The sequence below is a fragment of the Danaus plexippus genome, chromosome 4 (genome assembly GCF_018135715.1).
Source record: "Danaus plexippus chromosome 4, MEX_DaPlex, whole genome shotgun sequence".
Taxonomy (NCBI): Eukaryota; Metazoa; Arthropoda; class Insecta; order Lepidoptera; family Nymphalidae; genus Danaus; species Danaus plexippus.
In genome coordinates this window covers 2,407,094-2,427,547 of record NC_083538.1, presented here as the reverse complement: position 1 = coordinate 2,427,547, position 20,454 = coordinate 2,407,094, and the positions used below count along the sequence as shown (strand labels likewise).

At 31.3% G+C, this 20,454-nt stretch overlaps 1 protein-coding gene across 1 annotated transcript; it reads right to left on the bottom strand.

Annotated features, from left to right (window-relative positions):
• Nucleotides 1-19,477: 19,477 nt before the first annotated feature.
• LOC116768688 (probable salivary secreted peptide) lies at nucleotides 19,478-19,992 on the bottom strand. Its single transcript, XM_032659476.2, has one exon. It carries the CDS (start codon nucleotides 19,944-19,946, stop codon nucleotides 19,590-19,592), a length of 357 nt encoding a protein of 118 aa, XP_032515367.1. The 5' UTR covers nucleotides 19,947-19,992; the 3' UTR covers nucleotides 19,478-19,589.
• Between the last annotated feature and the right edge of the window lie 462 nt (nucleotides 19,993-20,454).

Genomic DNA, 20,454 nt, shown 5'->3' with positions numbered 1-20,454 from the left:
TAATATTGAACTGCTCTTCGAAACACCTTACTGCAGCAGAAACGCTATCACTAGACAACGCCAGATAACGCACCATTTCGGTGTATTAAATGACACCGTTACAATCACATGTTTCGGCGGTTATAGGGATACGGGTGGTGACATATACGACTCCGCACACTTTTTATCGATTACTGAGGTCCGAGTGGCGCGTGCGACGCTGGCCGGGGGTGCGGGGGTATCGCGTGGGCTGTTGGAAAGGTGTGCAAGGGGTAGACAACACTGCGAGCACGGGCAGGGGGCATGTTTGGCCGCGCGCAGACACGCAGTCGGTCGAGTAGACGTGATAATAATATCTTTTATTTTACTGCAAAGTAGATTGCCCCATTTGTTTAATTTTTAATTGAATTTTGGGATAAAATTTAACATCATTTGAAAACCAGTCCATTATGTTACTCATTCTGAGCAAACTACTTTGTGGTTTGCACTATACAAAATATCACGTTGTATATTTCGATTACGTAAATTAATATATAGAAAAAAACAGGTTTGAAAATTTTATTAGAATTAAATTCAATGATTAGTGAGGCAAATAAAATTCTTTTAAAAAAATATTTTCTTCGTCGTCATATTGATAAAAATAAAAATATTAAAAAAAAAATAAGACATCGCCACAAAAGCACTGATCTGTAAAAGAAACAAGCGAACAATAATCAAACAACATAAAATAAGGGGTACCTGTAAGAACATATTTTGTAAAAGATATTAAAGAGTTGTAAATGTAAATAGCTTTTAAATATTAACTCAACTGAATGCTAAAAGTTATTATATATGTATAAACGAAGTAGCAATTATGTACTAGAAGTAATCTATTCGCAATGATTTCTTTTTCCAGTATAAAAAGGTGCAGCATGTGTTCGTAGTCCTTTGATACCACAATGAATAAAATTTATTTAAAATTACGTATTCATATCCCCACGTTGTAGAAACTGTTTTTATATGAAAATATTTTTTTCATTACTTTTATATTATTTCTTAATATTCAATATTTCTTAGGTGGGAATAAATATAATGTACACTTGTTATCAAACTGTTGTTTCCAGTCCTATGAGTATACTAGACCCTAATGTGTGATTTCGAGTCTTGAATTTATTGTGGAGGAATCAATTAATGATTTTCAAGTATAAGATTATGGATGGTCAAAAAATTTTCTTTTTTTTTTGTAAAGACCAAGAGAAAACCAAAGAGAGAGATAATATATATGTATATTGAAAATTTCCATTCAATATAATAAATGGTATTTTTTATAAACGTTTTATTATTTAATAATATTAGTAAAAAAATTATGGCATATTTAGGGTCTTCATTCATGACCCTATTTATGCCATTAGGAATTACTTATTCTGTGTGACTTGCTGGATATTTACGTTTACAATAGCTTGGAGCAAAGGACTTTTTATCCTTTAAAGCATTGTTTTTCTATTTTAGAATATGCAACAGTAGTTGCAGATAAATAAAGAATAGAATCCGTACTGTCTTCTTAGTACACTGTACTGTAGTATTTTCTGTATGTAGTTTTATTTAAAATATATCTAGACTTGTGACATCTAGAGATCTTTTAACTAAGAGTTGGTATTTGGAGCATTAATTATCAGAAATATACCACTTTTGAGTAGTGAGAACCACAATTAGGTAGTGAGATATAAGACTTTCGCGAGTATTCATTTAAATGAAACTAATATTATAACAGGCAGACGAGATGTAAATGTGTGATCACGATTACTGCAAAGTAACCAAACCTCGGGAGTATTTACTTCTGTAAACTAATAAAATATTCGTAGTAATCTGAAAAAATATTAGTTTCATTTACAAAATTAGGTAGGCTGTCAAAACTGAACAATTCTTGTTACATATCATTTGTTAATTGTTATTGTTAAGTCAATTTTAATAATACTCACAAATTCAACAACATCTAGTAGAACATGTGTCTTTCTTTGGCACTTCTCCGCACATCTACAATCTTATATTCAACATCTAGTAGAATGTGTAGTCATTTTATACAAAGAGCTGTATACAATTGATTAGGCGTGTGAAACAAATAATCTTTCGTCTTTCCCTCTACTATGACAACTGCACTATCGCCTTTATTTTGATTGGGATTACATAAGAAAGTGATACTAATATATATACTAAACTTCCACCTTATTCTCTATAACTCAAAATCACGGTTCGATATTTCATTTGCATTTTGTTTAGCTGCCTGTTGATGCCGTGACAAATAAGTTTGGTTTATAATAAAAGCTTCCACTTGCATGTTCCCGCGGAAGCTATTCAGGTACTTTAAAAAAATTTGTACTATTTTAAGGATTACAATACTTGTATTGGAGATATTACTTTAGCTTTTTCTTTTTATTTTAAAAGCTTTCCATGTTTCACCTCATCTGTTTTTTATTTTCATAAAGTGTGATTGGTCGCAAACATTAGCCATTTCGCTTTTCCAACCCTTTCCTCTCCCTCTACCAAATTCAAGATTGTCAATGCATCTGCAACATAAGGTATGTTACAGATATCCATGGGCGATGTTGACTAACTAAAAATCGATTTTGTGAGTTTTTGTCAGTGAAATTCTAGTAGAGCTACAGTCCTCGACGGGCACTTCGTTATTTCATAAAAGTTCAAAGTTTTTCTCTTTATATTTTCAACACATCTAACAACGGTCGTTAACTATAAAATTTAGGTTATGCTACTTAGGCAGGTAACAACACATAAATTAAAACACTGACCCATTTTCTTTGAATAACAAGTAATTGTTTAAAATTTTTGTATTGCAAATTTATATAAATGTGTTCGATATTGATGGCAGTTTTCACGGTTGCTTCTCTTTGCTTTAACTATAATTATATTTTACAACCACATTACCACACAAAAGCCGCAATATTTTAACATATTGCCAGATACGTCAAAAGTCCGCTACAGGTGGAATAAGTCATTCAGTCTATTGATATCTTTTAAGTTATAAAATAAAAAAATATTACATTACATTACATTCATAGCATACTATACAAAGTGGCTAGGATTTTCTAAAACATTTCAACTTAAAGCGAAATTTACAGACAACTGGACGATTCCTGGTAAAAAATATGTTCTCAAATAAAATAAAATGATAAAATAGTTTAATATTATATTTCAATAATTTTATTTTAACCCTATTGGAGATGACAACGATTCATACTGATTTTTAGTTGTTAAACCATTGTTTTATTCCTTTTATTAAAAGCATTAGAATACGCTTCCCTTTTGGGGAATCCATTTTTATAATTATTAATTAATATAGCTTAACGTAAGTCACAATTTTTTTGTTCGGATTTTTTATTTGTCTACAATTTTTTTTCCATTGATTTTATATGTTTTTGAAACTTTAACTATAGGTCATTAGTTTAATAGTTCACTAATAATAATTATGTGTAATTGATTTATTGTACTAGTACTAATTAAAAAAAAATTCCTACATGATTACAAGGAAAAAAAAATGTTTTTTAAAATGCTTGGTTTCGTTTACGTTTCTTGTTTTTTTTTTCAGAATTAATTATTCCCACATTTTGTATTATAATAAAAATAAAATTAGTTTTAAAAGTTGTGTTAAAAATAAAAAGGTTCGGTAATTTATATCAGCCAAGTCTATGTTGGTATTAAAAATATTATCATAACTAAGTACTTTTCTAGTATAAAATAGTCGAATGATGTAATTTCAGCACTTTTATAACTGAGACAGCAAAACCCAAAATATCTAAGTAAGATGCAATTAATAAATTTATAATATCACAGATTTTGGTCATAGATTTCTATTAATAAGTAAAATTCATAAAATACGATTTTAAACAAAACATCTGAAAAATAATTTCATACAAAAACAAGAAATGTATATCTTTATAAAAATATAATTCATCTATTTCTTATAAGTTGGTTTTCGTAACAATAAAAATCATATGCGTTCAAATCGCTCTCCTCTAAATATTCTATAATATTAGTTTAGATTATGCTTATTATAATATATTAATCGATAATATTGATATCTTATCGATTTACAAAACATAAGTGGAATGACTTCGATATACATAAATAAAGAGCTTCCATGAATATATCATATATGTCCTATACATATATCATTAGACGTAAAATGGCACAAACTCAAACGTCCTCAAACTCAAACTCAAAGGTTGATGAAAAATATTATGAGCTTTTGGTGTCCATAAACCATTTAGGATCTTCTATTCGAACTTATTAAGGTCAGGTTTATCTATACACGATTATTATAAACATAGCCTTCAAAGAATTTGCAATTGCTAAACAGACTCGTGGTAATTAAGGTATGTTAAGATATGTCCTTAAAAAAATATAATGAAAGCTTCCAAATATAGTTTCTGATTATGTAAAAGTTTTTGCGAGTATCTATTTGTGACTTACGCCAATCAAAATCCAAGCCAATTTAGTAAACAAACCACGTGCCATATGAAATGAGCAAGTTGCACATTTACGAGGATTCTCAACATATTAAATGCCTAAGGAGCTTCCCAACAAAGTCATGCCTTCCATAATTGGGTTAATAGTTTACCTGAGCTGAGCTACGTCTAAATTTATCAATAATTATAATGTTTAAATAATACTGTTTATAATACAACGGGACGTAGACTATAAGATATTGTTTTTGATTAAACTACTAGTTCAATTGTTGAATCTCCGCTTTTTATATTAATATAAAAAACAGCACCTAAACTACAAAAACGTAAAATATTACTATATACAGACTAGGTGACTTATTAAAATAGTGCGAGGCCTCTATGTTACTACTACTTCTAAACTATGTCGTCTACAGATAAATTTCATTTTTTATATTTATACAATTTTAATTAAAAATATATGAAGAGTTTTAATATTGCAGTTATTTTTTGTCTAAGGAGCTAATTCAGTGTATCACTTTTCAATTCTTCGTCACCTCAACAACATTAACACGTTTAACCGACCATTTTTTTTAAAGCGCAAAACTTCAAACTATTACGGAATTATATACAATGACAAGAATATGGAAATTTATAAGGCTAAACTACGGGCCATATTTTGAATATATTTTATAGAGAACCAACAATATCATTCACATATTACATGGATGAGTTAAATATGTTTATATTCTTATCTTATGAACGTATTTACCTTTCCTGGTTTTAGGTTAATTTAAATATTGATGTAAAAATGATTTCAGGCTTACGTATTTTTACTTCTGCCTAATATAAAAAAAGTGTTTCTAAAATGGCGCCCTATGGATTTTTTTTTTGGTTAGATTAGAAATGTAATTTTGAATTACGCTTGCGTTTTCAATTCAAATTATATAACTAAAGTCTTGTTAATAGTGACGTTATGTTCCAAAAATAAATGTCAGTCGACGTTGATGGTTTGTTGTATTTGTTTAGAAGAATAGATAGCACTGTAACTATGCCTTTGGATTGTTTTCTCTTACAAATTCAGATTTCGAATCAATCTCAAAGTTATACGGTTGTATACACAAATGCATAAACGGTTGTACAGGTATGTTTATATTTTCGAAACCATATTGTGAAGAGAAAATTGTAAATACTTTTTTTATAAAACTTTTAGGTGCACAGTGTTACTTGTGTCAGGCGGCAAGTGAGTGAAGCGTACTTCCCAGCTGTTTGTCACTCTCAAGGCACTATAGTGATAACAAAATGAATGGCCACCAGTGGAATTAGCAAAATATAAAAAGCGAATGAATCGTCTTATAGAACTCAATTGTTGACCGATAGAAACACTGAAAATTAAAAATTTCTTAAGAACATCGCCTCCTACTACAAATCAGCATATACAGAAGGTATCTCACTTGTTCACAATTAAAAATCTCTTGGTCTGGTCGCCACAAACACATACAGAAAATTATCTGACGACACTCTATGAGTTATAAATATACACTACTAATGGCGATATAACTAAGTGCTTGCTCAAAGCTGATAGATTCAGAGTCGAAAAGCGTAGCTGCCGTCGTTACGTTGTTACGGGCTGTGGTTTAATTAGCAATTTAAACATGGTATTATACAGAAATTATGTATATGAATATTTACCTTATTAAAATCGCAGGAAATATCGCTTGTATCACTTGAATCTTGTTTACATACATTAACAATAGTAAAATTCTAGTATACGTATATCTAAAACTTTCGTCCACCCGTCACAAGATGGCGTCGCCGCCTTAATATTGAGGATATTATACTATATTCACTAATCCGATCTTTAAGCCAACGCCACAATAGCAAAAGGTAGACCAACTAAATATTAATTATTTAATGGTTAAGGTGGTTATGAAAATGTAATTTAAATCCGATTAAAACTAACTATGTTAATCTTGATCAGGATTTGCAATTATTAATTTAAAAAAAAAACTTACTGTAAATTAAAGTTTTATCAAAATAATTATAACAGAATTTTAGGAAATCATTTTATAATAGCAGTGATTAACAGTTTATGAATGTAGAAATTTTATTTAAATGTCGTAAAATAAGTAAGATTTTAATTCTGTTGAGAATAAAAAAATAAAACTTGAGGCTTCATAAATTAAGACAAAATGAGAAAAGAATATTCCTAGAATATTGTTCTTCGACTTTCATTTCGGATAAAGTTGACCCTTATGTATCCTATAATGAACCATTGACTGAAAACTACCAGGAATCCATTGACATCCGGAAACGTCTAAGCATTCCAAACATGAAACAATTGACATGGAAAGTTCACGACGTTAATTTAGCGGTCCCATATATACGGATAATTTCGGATAATTTAGCATCCGGGCTCGAAACAGGAATTGAACTCGCAAATAGGAACTTTTCAAAACACTGTTTATGACTACTTTCACGAGCAATATCCACCTGAAAATCGTTATGCGCATAAAAACAAAGAAAATTTGTTCAAAGTAAAAATGAGAAGGAGAAAACCGGAATTAATAATACATCTACGTATAGCCAAAGCCCTTGGCGACAATAATCTTAGTGACCAACAAGCTAGGGCGTTAAGGTCAATTCTAAAACTAATTCAAGAAATATCAGCGCAAACCGCACAATACTACAATAATTTTGACCGGGCAAAACATGAAGTAGATTTTGATAAAAACCTTTTTGAGTATTCAAAAACCATTTTTAAGAAAGAACGCGGAAAGCTTCGTTTGACAAATGAACAAATTTACGACCATTTTAAAAGCACATATGAAGTGCCCAAAAGTATCTCTATAGGGATCTTGACGGAGAAAAACCTGAAATTACTCAAGTCGACTTCCACAGCATTCCACGGAGGAAATAGCATGGCAGATTAAGAGAAAATTGTCTAAATCTACACCAGGACCCGATGGTATCCCAGATATAGTGGTTAAAAAATTTTCAACAGTGCGTAAACATCTTATAAATATATACGGTAAGATCTGATCAAGAAAGCAAATTCTGTAGTCCTTCAGGAAAGAAATGTTTGTCCTCATTCCCAAAAAAGACCGCGTTACGAATCCAAAAGATACTAGACCGATACCTTAACAAATATTATATCTAAAATCTTTTTCTCATTTCTACAAACAAGAATGACATGATTCATGCTCAGCAACAGGTAATTTAGGCCCAATCACCAGAAAGGGTTTTCACCCGGAATTTCTGGATACATACAACACAACACTTTGTAGTCGGAAAGCTTAAAGTATGCTAGAAAAAGCTAGAGGCAAATTACAGTCTATTGGATAGACTTAGACAATGCGCTCGGGTCAATACAACATAAATTAATGCTATTCACGCAAAAAGGTATGCATAACTTTCAAACACTAGTTAGTGATATGATTGCGTCATATTACTCAAAATTAAAGTTTTCTATAATAACTAAAGGACCTTCAAAAACTTTGAGTTACAATGTAGGACTATTTTTAGGCTGTTGTTTATCTCCAAAAGTATTAATTATCGTAATTAATATTTTAGTAGCTAAACTAATAAGTAACGAGAAAAAATGGTTTTATCTATTCAAGTTTAATAATAAATTCTCGGATTCCATTTTAGCCTTCGCTGACGATCTCGCAATACTAAAACATAACCCCAAACACTGTCAAATACTAATGGATGAAATGGACAAATTCTGTGAGTGGATGGATGGATCGACGATAGAACCAAATAAATGTCCGTGCGTCGGTAGGCGGAATACAAGATATACTTCACAAGATCCCGGATTATCATTAGGCGTTAAATGTGTTTCTACGGACACGGAAAATGCTCCTTTTAAATTTCTCAGTCGTAAGATAGATAATATATTTCTAACTCCATCCCTAAAGGGAATAGTAGATAGCTTTCAACGATCTTAACAAGGTCTAACCAATCGGTAAGTAATGTCCAAAAAGGTTGGATCTACGATCATTATCTAATATCACGTTTGAATTGGCCTTTCCTCGTCTATGATTTTTATAAAAGCCTTTAATTAAAATTAAATCCAACCATCATAAAGGTGTCGAGGTTGTGGCTCAGGTTTGCGCTGTCAGCTGATTCGTCAGCGTTATTCAGGGATCGCAATAGTTTTGTTATGAATCTAAAAAGGCCATCAGAGCTTTATGAACACCTAAGTAAAAGTCATATCCTGTTGAAATTCCATGATGACGTAGTTACGTCATTCCTAAAAGACAAAGATGCCCTAAACCTAGAAACAAGACTTCAATTCCATAAATAATTTATGATAGGAGCACAAATAACAGAGTAGGGTTAGTATCAAGTAAGAAGGCCAAACATGCGAATACATTAAAGTCTTCAACTCGGCAAGACAAGAATATTATATATAAGATCTATGCAGTGAGTTTAGAAATGTAGAACAAGTGGTCAGACAAGAGAGATTTTTGCATCCAATTAGCACTAAAATGGCGCACCTTACTTCATTACTGGTCGCCTAAAATTTTATTTAAATGCACTGTAGTTTTAAAATTTTATTTAAATGCACTCCAGATGACTCTTCTAGATCAGAGTAATTTAGTAAGATTGGGTAAAGTGCCAAAAAACTTGCTACATCTACGGAGAGGCAGTTGGAACTGCTAAGCATTTCGCTGGTGGGATGTAGGGTACTCCTGGATAGCAGTCAATACTCTTCTCGTCACGATACGGTCATAGAAATCAAAAGCAGCCCTAGTAGGTTCGTTTCAATTTTGGTTGGGCAGAGAAAGGAGCTTTTACTATGAAGAGAGGGACCTCTTAAACCTACACCGGGGTCGTAGGTCCCTACGCACTGTTGAAGCTCCTCTCCCTGCAACGCGATGGACCCGGCACCCGCACGGTGAATACACGGAGTGCTGAGATTTTCCGTCTCATTTATAATTACTTTCAAAATTTTCTTGTGTGTTTGTGTTAAAATTTTTTTATTTCAGTTTACGTATAGCTATAAATTGATCATTATTGGATTTAACGACCGCTGCAGTTCTTACTTGAATACAGAGCAATAACGCAACCGACGACACAATATTAATTGGGTAGGTAATGTGACTGGCACAAGTAGCGTGTATGGTTTTAACAATCCACTTCAATATTTATTACTGTTTGAGGATAATTTATTTTCATTCCTACATACTATACGGTTAAAAACGTATATATACATTTATGTATATAAATTTTAAGTGTATTGATTAAATTAATCTTACCATGTTATTTTGGTTAAATTAAATATGATTGTGCATAAAATAATAGATTCTAATAACAGCACATTGATTTTTTGTGTTACACAAAATACTAGGTTTATTTTTTTTTACATAATAAAATTGTTACGGAACCGTATTTGCTATTGTAACATAATTTTTTTTTTTCGAAGAAACTTTATGATATCCATGATGGTCTATGATATGAGTCATTTAGTAAAATTTTCAATTTCCTAAAAAGTTGTATTTAGGTTTTGTTTATTACATAAAAAATCTGTAACTAGGTTCTGTATCTCCTGAAACATTTAATGTTGAGCAATTTATACTTTCAACTCGCCCATTTCGTAGGGCTGCCTGGTTGCATGGTTTTGTCTAAGTTGGTTTGGATTTTCACTGGCGTATTTCATAACTAAATACTCTTAAAAACCTTTACCTAATGAGAAAGTAGATTTGAGAGCTCTCTTTCATTTTATTTGAACAAACTTTTGAGTGTGTGCCATTTAACGTCTTATTCTATATCTATTACTATTACATCTATAAAAGCAACTAGAAAAAATCACTTTTTTGTTAGTCATATGTTATTGAGTTGGCTAACTAATACGACAACCTAATTCTTATCTCATAATTATTATCCCACTTGAAAGCAACGGCAGCAGTTCCTGTTTTATATTCTTGAACTTTTACAATTCATTGTACAAAAGAATTCACTTGTGCGAATATTTTATTTATCTAACTTGTGAGTTTTCCCAGTAATTTTATTTATTTAATAGTTCTATACAAAACCTTTAAGACCTATTTCTTTGTTATATTTTACTGTTCATTAATATTAACTGACGAAGAAAGTACTCTCTTTGACGTCTTCTTCTTGGAAGGACTTGCTGTATTGTTTTTTGTTATTTTATTTAAGGTGAATAACTAAGAGATCTTTTATTTATGTTTCTTAGACATTAAATATATACAATTAAGGGTATGATTACTAACTTTTTTATTCCTGGCAGCTTTTAAGGGGTCAAATAGCCACTTAGTTAATTGTTAAACCAACAAGATTTTGTCTTTTTACAATAATTTTAATACTTTACACTAGGTACTCGGAGATTTTTAAATAGCAATGGCATTTATATTCTAAACTTTAATTTTTAACTCACAATGTATTATTATTAAAAAAGGATGTAGTGAAATTATCGACAATAGACTAACGTAAATAGTAGTAGCCGCGATTAAGGTAATGTACAAAAAGTTATTAATATGTATTTTCAATAGAATATAAAAATAAAATATTTTGAATTGCAAAATGTTGTCGCGGTAATATGCAGTATGAAGTTATTTTTCCATTGATTTTTTAATTGAATATTTGTAAATCTGGATTTCTAATCCATGTCAAAAAGGATTTTCTGCTATTTTTAACATTTAACAAGAAAACCCCTCGTGAGGTTATAAAATTTCAATAAATAATTTCACATAAATTACACGTACTCTGTTTTATTTAGCTCGGTTATTGTGTTTAGCTAAAAATATCTATTTGCGTCGGTTTTATTTTTTTCTCTAAAAGAATGATAATAATTGTCTTAAACGTAAAATAAATTTATATAAACCTTTAATTCACAAGAGCTTCTAAATAATACTCCAGTACGTGCAGATATAAAATGATTTTGTTGTTATTATCTTGAGAAGTTCTCTTTTGTAGGTGGTAGAACCTAACTAACATACAGTGGTGGTCTGGAGGTTAAAAGGCCCGCCTCTCATACGTGAGGGTGCGGGTTGGAAACCTGGCAAGTACCAATGTGATCTTTTCCGAGTCATATGTACTTTCTAAGAGTACTAGTTCTTTAGACACCACTGGCTGGAACAGGCTATAGCAAGCCTTGGGGTCTAAATAGCCCCAAAAAGGTGCTGGTGCAGAAGGCAAGAGGAAACCACTGCTACTATCTCTTCCCATCAAAGTCTTCATGACTACGGTTCACTGATACGTGATGACCACGACGAGTTTGCAAAGCGACGATGATGATGTTCAGAACCTAACTGTGGTCAAGTTACTACAGCTCGAACATGGGCTCGCTCAACCGGGGAAGTACCACCCCACGCTCACAGAAGATCTGCGTGAAGTAGCCTTTAAGAGCTGCGTTTCTTTAGATGAGTGAGAGAGCTGGTTGCTCTTTCCCTGTTCCCACCCTTTCCTGTCATATCCTTATGCCACCCCTCCTTTTTTCTCAACTATCAAGGCTAGCAACGTATCCGCAACATCTATGTTGCGGATGTCTATGGGAGGCGGTCTCCACTGCCCATCAAGTAGGCCGTCTGCTTGTTTGCCAAATTTACAAAAAGAAAAAGACTAAATTGCTTTTAATACGTTTTTAATGTTATTATTTCATAAAAAAATATAATAAAGTTCCATCATTTGGTAAGGTAGAAAGAGTAAAATATAAAAACAATATTAAAGTTCTTTATTTAATCATATAGCTAATTTTTTAAATGCTTTTGCATGTAAAAGAATAGTCATTCGTATGGAAACTAGTTATCATTGCTTATGGTAAATGCTTGTTATTGCTTAGCAATAAAAACTGCTTTACTGATCTTTTGAATAGATTAATTAGGTGCTTGTGAAGTAGACTTTTAAAAGTAAATATGTAAAAGGCAATATTAATAACAGTATTTTCAATGGAAAAAGTTGAGGTTTTCCCAATCTGAAACCTGATTTATTAAAGTCCCCGTTTAAAAACAATTTTGGTTCTATCAACTTTCATTTGTTCTCGAGAGATGTTTTTGCAGCCGATGAATAAGGCTTTAAGTGTACTTCATCTTAAGAAGAATGTTGTCAGCAACATGTCTTTTATTCATTTACAAGAAAACAGGCAACGACCTTGGGTTAACCAACGTAAAAGGGCTTAAAAACCATGCTTGACCTGTCTGGACTTAAAGACAAAGTTTGAAATTATCTCTGACTCAAGACTTTAGAGCTATGTTAGATCAAAGATATAGCCAGGGGCGTACACAGAGTTTTGAGGAAGAGTAGGCATACCTTATGTTCGTATTTAATTGACTTACATACACATCACCGGCACAGAACGTAGTGCTTATTTTCCATAATTTAAAAATTACAAGTCTTGTTAGAAAATAACAATTTATTTACTTGCCCTCAGAAAAGGAAACAAAACAAAATGGTTACAGGAATCTTGAACCGGTCAAACAATCAAATTAGATAGTACCTTTACAACTAACTTACTTACACAACTTTTTAAACGAATCGGATTGCAAGAAAGGGTACCTTTTAAAATCTTACATATGACTAGGGTTTTGTACACACATTTTTAAACGTACCCATGTATAATTATTAACTTACAAGTTACATTAACTACAGATGGAAGGCGCAAGAAAACTAAAGATTATTTAAAACTAATTCTATTTTATTTGCCAGCGACTCCGTCCGCGTGTAAATCAGATTTGTTCTCGGCCACTAAATCCAAACTGCAGTTCATGGTTCCACCCTTGGGTTTGGGTTTGGGATTTGAAATTCGGAATAGGGATAAAAAGTAGTCAATGTCCATTTCCAGAGCTCCATCTATATCTATACTAATATTCATCAAATCGGTTTTGTGGTTTAGGTCTGAACACGTAACAGACAGACAGAGTTATTTTTGCTATTATAATATTAGTAGGGATAATATTCTAAGATCTAATGGAAATTAATGATTTGATGACTTCAATGACAATTTTGTTCACAATGGAATATTAAAGATTAATATTAGGTATATTGTGTTAATAAGACTCTTTGGTGAATAATTTATTATCAGTTACCAATTCCAAGCGTCTTTTACTCCTAATAACTTCTAAACGAAATGCCCGATTGGGATGAAATAAAAAGTATTTTACTTCTATATAAATGCTTTTGAAAACATAATGCTTCATTTGGGTAAGGATAAATAATATGATAAAGATGTAACGTAGTTTCTTTCTTCAGACGATGTAATATTTTTTTTAACAGAAAAAATGGATATTGTGACTAAACTATGATAGTTAGATATATGCTTTAGCAAAAAATTTTCTAGATCTTAATGGAACCAGTAAACCCGTAGTACATTATTATGTTTTATTGTCAATAGGTTTTGTCAGTACACGCATAAAATGGTTTTAGATTTTACACCTTGGGTCACTAAGTAACAATTTTCTTAAGGATATTTAAATTTTTGAAAGTAATATATAGCTAATAGCCTTTTACGATAAATGGTTTATCTAACATTGAAAGAATTATTCAAATCGGTCTATTAGTTCCTGAGATTAGCGCTTTCAAACAAACTCTGCAGCTTTATAATATTAGTATAGATAAGTCTTACAATCTAACTTAATATACGACCTACTCGATAAAAGCTTGAACAATGTGTGATGTTAAGTCCTATTCAAAGTTCCCGATCAATGGGCATCCTTCTTTGATATTCAATTCAACATTCTTTCACTTGAGAAACAGGAACTTCATTCCTAGTGTCAATTAATCATACTTAAATAAATTAACATTCGATTTTATCGACGGAAATCATTATCAGCTATCTCTATGGGAGTGTGTTTATGTAGCTTACGCGAGTTTTAGCGTGACGTATTTGTATTGAGTAGTAGCAGTAGTTGGCTTACACTCACATTGCTTGAAAGGCGACAAAGAAATGTATGACATAAATTTATAATAAAGAATTTTATACATAAGTTTAGGTATTTCATGTGTAGGCTATGCAGAGCTTATTTGTATATATGGAGCGCATATAACTAGATAATACGATAGCTGACAGTAAATGATTTTTCTTTTATTTGATTACCTGTATTATAACATTATTTTATGTGTTACCCAAAAGCTGCTCTGTTATGATATATTACATTTGGACACTTACCATAGAGGAAGCTACATTTGTAACATTTCTCTAATTTTCACCATAAAAGTCTCATCCATATTGGGATCTTTGTAACTGTCTGGTTAAGTGTATACCGAAATATCTTTCTTATTACAAGACTTACTCTGAAGGGCGAATGTGACAGTGCAAGTTAGAAAGTTAGGATCGTATGACTTATTTTTATATTTTTTCCCATGGGTTTCAGGTTACCTTCTCTACTGGAGATCCCTCGAGATGACCTTAGACATAGCTGAAGTAATTCAAGGGAATACTTTATTCCTTTCACTGATGTTTCGTTGGTTGCAGAGCTCTTCAGGGGTCAAGGCTGAATGAGATCAGTCTGGAAGTCAAAACCATGCTTTGTAAACTTACGTAAATACCGAAAACTGTGTAGTTAGAGACGTTAGTCCCAAATAGAAAATCATTACCTACCAAACCCTGCATGGCCTTAGAGTTGTCTTATCTTGAACCTAAAAATAATAATGTGAAGTCCACTATCCATCATCTTGGCAGAATAACTAAACGTTCTCAACCCAAAGCGATTGACACAATCTTCTGTCACTCTACACCATCTTCTCTCTAAATCTGATGCAAACATATTCTTGTAAATGAAGCAACTAATAAATTGTTTCAGTACTTTAAGGTCTGTATTATAAGAAAATACTTTTTATATAACAAAATTTTAATAAAAATCATAAAAATCAAGTTATTACATACATACATTCATACATATATACATACATACATACACACGTACGTACATACATACATACATACATTCTTACATATATATATTTGCAATGTAATTATATAAAAGGAGTTAAAATCTGTGTTTATATATCACGAAGGATGTTAGCATTTTATCATTTTACAAACATCAACGTTTGAATAGAGTAGAAGTATTTAGTTTAAATGGATATTTACGTGTTAGAGAAATACTATCTATTGGTTATGTAAATTATGTTTTAAGATTTATTCATTCTTAGAGTATAATAATCACAGCCATATTAAAAACAAAACGTACAAAGGTATCCACAAAGACACTGCTGTAGATGATGACACATAATACCTAATCAATATTCGTGACATGAATAAAAAATTGTCCTTATGAGCAGATTAGTAAATTTAGCAAAATCTGTATCAACCCTAAAATACATCGGGCAAAAATATTATAACTGTAGATAATAAACAAAACAAACTAAATAAAATATTTAGTTTCAACCAATGATATTATGGTAATGTAGAAAAACAATATGTTTACTATTTATATTAAAGAGACGTAAGACGTAATGTACAAAAGTTTATGTACTTCATGTTTTTTTTCCTGCTACACGCTGTTTCCTCTAAAGATTTAAGACCTATTCAAAAAAAGGAGTACTAGTTATAGGTACATATTTTCAAGCGTTTCTTTATGAATATTTTTTACACCCATTACATCCGCTTTCAGCGCACTTTCTAACAAGGTATCATGGTTATCCGAGCGGCGAAATGTATAGTGCTATGGAATGGGGAGAGTATTACTTACATTTGGGCAGCCTTTTTCGAGAGTAAATTCATCTACCTATACAATTTAAGTTTAATTAATCAATGTAACTAATATATTTTATGCGTCTTGTATAATTATGAACGTGAAAAAAATCCTTCAAGTTTTGGGTAACCAATGAAAAAATCCAGCATAGCCGCCATTATAGTAACTCTATCCCAAGTTGTGTACAGGGTGATATTTTATTTTAGTCAAGCACATGCAACATCACCTCCTTCTGATCGTATAATTAAAGTACCTAGTGGAATCAGTATTCATGAAATTATTAAAATTATGCTTTTTGAGATAACTTAAAAAGAAAATTTTATGTACTGTGAAAAGACATTAACAAATATTAATTTCATCGACGAATCGAAATAAATACGTTTTTCCTGATTTTATCTAAAGTTAATTATTATTAATAAAATCTGTGACTTAACTTCACAACAAATTAACAAAGCGAAAAAAATTTAAGACAACTTCTAAACTTTATATTATGGAAATCAGAGCCATTATAAGTTTGTAGTCAGATGAATTATGTTATACAGTTTGTAAAGCTAGTTTTATAACTACTAAAGTATCTACTTACCGTCACCTTACAAGCAATGTTACACGTTACTTTAAAAACTAGCGTTGAAAATATAATTTTAGTAAAACATTTTGTAATTTATACTTTAAACGTTACATTGAATGAAGCAAAACTACTTTTTATAGTTTTTAACGTAAATATTAGTGACTAACACATAGAGAAAATGTTTAAATAAGGTTTAAGGTTTCGTATATTAAGAGTCAGTGTGACCGCAGCTGAAAATTATTAAATAAATAATAGTAGGAAATAATAAATGATTTCCAATTTATTGATTGGTGTAAGTAATGTCTACTTACATAATAAATACAATCAAGATAAATATCAAAAAAGTGATATGAAATTATATTACAAATAAAGGAAATCAATCTCACCGATGGACGCAATATAAATAAATTTATTTTAGTATTCAATTAATTTTATTCTTTTTTTTAAGGTGTAAAGGCACCAGGATCACTAGTGTTCAGGATTTCCAAAACTAGACTTTGCTGAATTTTCATATAATGCTTCCTAAAATTATTTTAAACTTAGCTTCCTTGTAGGATAGATAACGAAAATATTACATATTCTCTCGATGGAGGAAGATATGCAGAACATGAATTGTTTCATTCTCAGTACTTTTGACCCTATCAGCGATCAGTCTCAAATCTAGTTTCAGAAGTACTATACAAGAGAATCAGGCTTAAAACAGCTTCAATATGATCCCTAAGTTGCAAAATTTGCCGCGAAGGATCCACATGTGACTCACGCCAACAAGAATTTTGCGACATTCTGAAAAAGAGAAAGTTGAACTTCTTTACTCTCTCTTTCCTTTAATTCACTCTTCTTGACGGGGAACAGGCATTTATTTATTTTAATAGTCTTTGCTCATTTATGTCAGATACTAAAAGATTTTTAATCCTCCTTAAGATTAAGTCCTTGTTGTCCTCATTCTCATTATCACCATGTCTTCATTACTTGCAGGTCACGTCTAGAACCATTTGTATCTAACCTCATACTAGCTTTTGCAGTGCTTCATTCTTTCTTAGCTTGTCTCCTTCAGCTAGACCTCTTAATACCTAATGTTAATGTTGTGTGTCTTATGTAATAAAAATGTACCAAAGAGTATTTTAATACAATACAATTACTCTCCAATTACTCGTATATTAATGTTTTTTTCATTTTTTTTAATTTAAGTATTCTCAACAGTTTCCAACAAGAAAATAAGTTTATATATAATTATTATGTGTTTATGTATTATGTATTTATTAGCCTGTATATTTATCCATATATTTGTAACCTTTTACCTAAACTTAGTTTGATAAAACGGATTTTTGATTCCCTTCGTAGCTGTAAACAACATTTTATTATATTTTACAACATAATTTTGTTTTTTGATTGTACCGCCAGCAAAGCTAAAATTTTATCTTAATGAGTTCCAGATGCCAGATCAGAGTCTGCCAGTCAGAGTAATTTAGTAAGATGGGGTAAAGGTACAGAAAAACTTGTTACATCTGCGGGGAGGCAGTTGAAACTGCTAAGCACTTGCTGGTGGGATGTAGGGTAGTCCTGGATAGTATTCAATACTCGCGTCGTCACGATAGGGTCTTGGAAATCGTACGCTAAGAGGTTAGTCTTTCGGTAGAGAGAGCGCAAAAAGAAATAACCACAAACCAGTAATCAATAGGTTTTACTCTATTATTAAAACGGCTTCTTATTGGACTATGATGATGGATACGTATGTGAAGCAATATAATATCCCAGAGTATATTTGTGCGACTGCGTCCAGACCCGAAATATTTTTATATTCGAGAATATTAAAGCGCGTTGTGATAATAGAGCTTACGGTTCCTGGGATACCAACATCCTCAAAGACCATGCCATCAAGGTCAACAAATATTATGAGCTCACTAACGAACTCACTGAGAATAAGTTCCTTGTCAATTTGTACGCGGTAGAAGTAGGAGCGATGGGTATAACAGCCAAATTCCTCTAAAACCTGCTAAAAGACTTGGGCCTTTAGAACGTGCTTCGAAGTCAGCCCTAGTAGGTTTGTTTCAAATTTGCTTAGGTAAAGAGAGGAGCTTGGACAGTGGAGGTGAGCGTTTAACGCGCGTTAGATAGGGGCCCCTTAAACCTTCACCTGGGTCGCAAGTACCAGGCACTGTTGAAGCTGCTCTCCCTGCAACGCGATGGACCCGGCACCCGCATGGTGAATCCATGGAATTCTGAGAGGTTCCGTCTGTTTAACTCTATTGAAATATATATACTTAAGTTAGGAAGTCTATGATAACACCTAAATAAATTTAAGTGTCCCTTTGTAATATATAATTAAAAAACTTTTACTCAATTTATATGGATGTAAGTAGGGTACATATAAAAAAATATTATCGCCTATTTGTTTGGTCAAACTAAAGCTGGATCGATTTTACAAGAACTTTTACTAGCTCATACCAAATGTAAAAGAACTCACATTCATATTTAAAAAAATATGTATTTCTATGTATATAAAAAATAGATATATAAATATTTCGTGTTTGATACTCATAAATCATATTTTGGCCTTTAATTTCAAATATTTAGCTCAAACATGCTTTGTGTTAAAACACTATTATAGAAATACTGATACCTCGTTTATCATGATGTTTATATCAAAATGCAAATAAAATTATCAACTCTTTAAATACATTTCCATAACCTGATTTCAAGAAAATAAAATAAAAATAATGACCTTATTACAGTTTTAAATGAATAGTATGATATTTCATTTCCTCTTTTATAAAATCTATAGAATATTATTTGATGTTGAAAATGGTTCATATGAAACGAGCAATAAAAAACAAATATTTGTTATCATGTGTTGTAATAAATAAGTGAAATATTTACAAAATTCCTTAACATATTGTATATTGAAGTTGTAATAACCATGGAAAAAACCTGATTACTGAAGAAACATTTTTAGTATCTCCCGTAGATGGTCACAGTGAAGTTGAATCCGTGACTTCTTTGGCTCTTCAACTTGATTTTTACGAATCTCTGTCCTATACCACCAGAAGATATTGTTGGATAGCCACCATTTCCATCATTATAGTGATCTTTGATATATATCGCTCGAATATAAGCGTAGTTGTGCTGCCCTGGTTCAGGATATTCAAGTATGCTGGTGCGTACAACGAGAGGAAAGCCGTATTTATATTCGTTAACTCTGTAAACTATGACGTCACCATAGGTAGCCTGACCCACAGCTAAATCGTGGCTCTGACTATAGCCAGCAGCAATCACGCAAAGGAGAGACAACAAAGTTAAAACACGCATGTTGCATGGGTTCGTTCGTTTCGTACTAACCCGCTGATAAGGACTTGTTTTATTTTATAGAAAACAATGGTTTTATTCGAGAGTGAAACAGCAATAAACATTTTATATATAATATAGTTTTTAAACTATTTAAATTATATTTTCTAATACTCAAGACACTAGATATGCAATTACGAAAAATATTGTTTTCACTCGAATACAAATATAAAATAAATAACAAGATAACTGCTGTTTTTTTTAACTATTATTTTTTTATTTTAATTTATTAATGATTTAAATAAAAACAACGTAAAGTATATTAATATTAAAAGCTTTTCATAAATTATATTTATGTAAACGTATGAAAGTAAACAACTCATATAATAAAAATACCCTGATATAGAAAGAAAAATTTGGCTGTTTATCGTTTAAATTACTAAAGATATTACTTAAGAAATAAGGTTAATTGGTATTTGAGTGCTATAGTTTATTTAGTAATTAATTTTATGTTGAAAAAAATATGTTTATA

Excerpts from the sequence above, each read along its gene's own strand:
- LOC116768688 (XM_032659476.2), bottom strand. The coding sequence starts at position 19,946 with ATGCGTGTTTTAACTTTGTTGTCTCTCCTTTGCGTGATTGCTGCTGGC.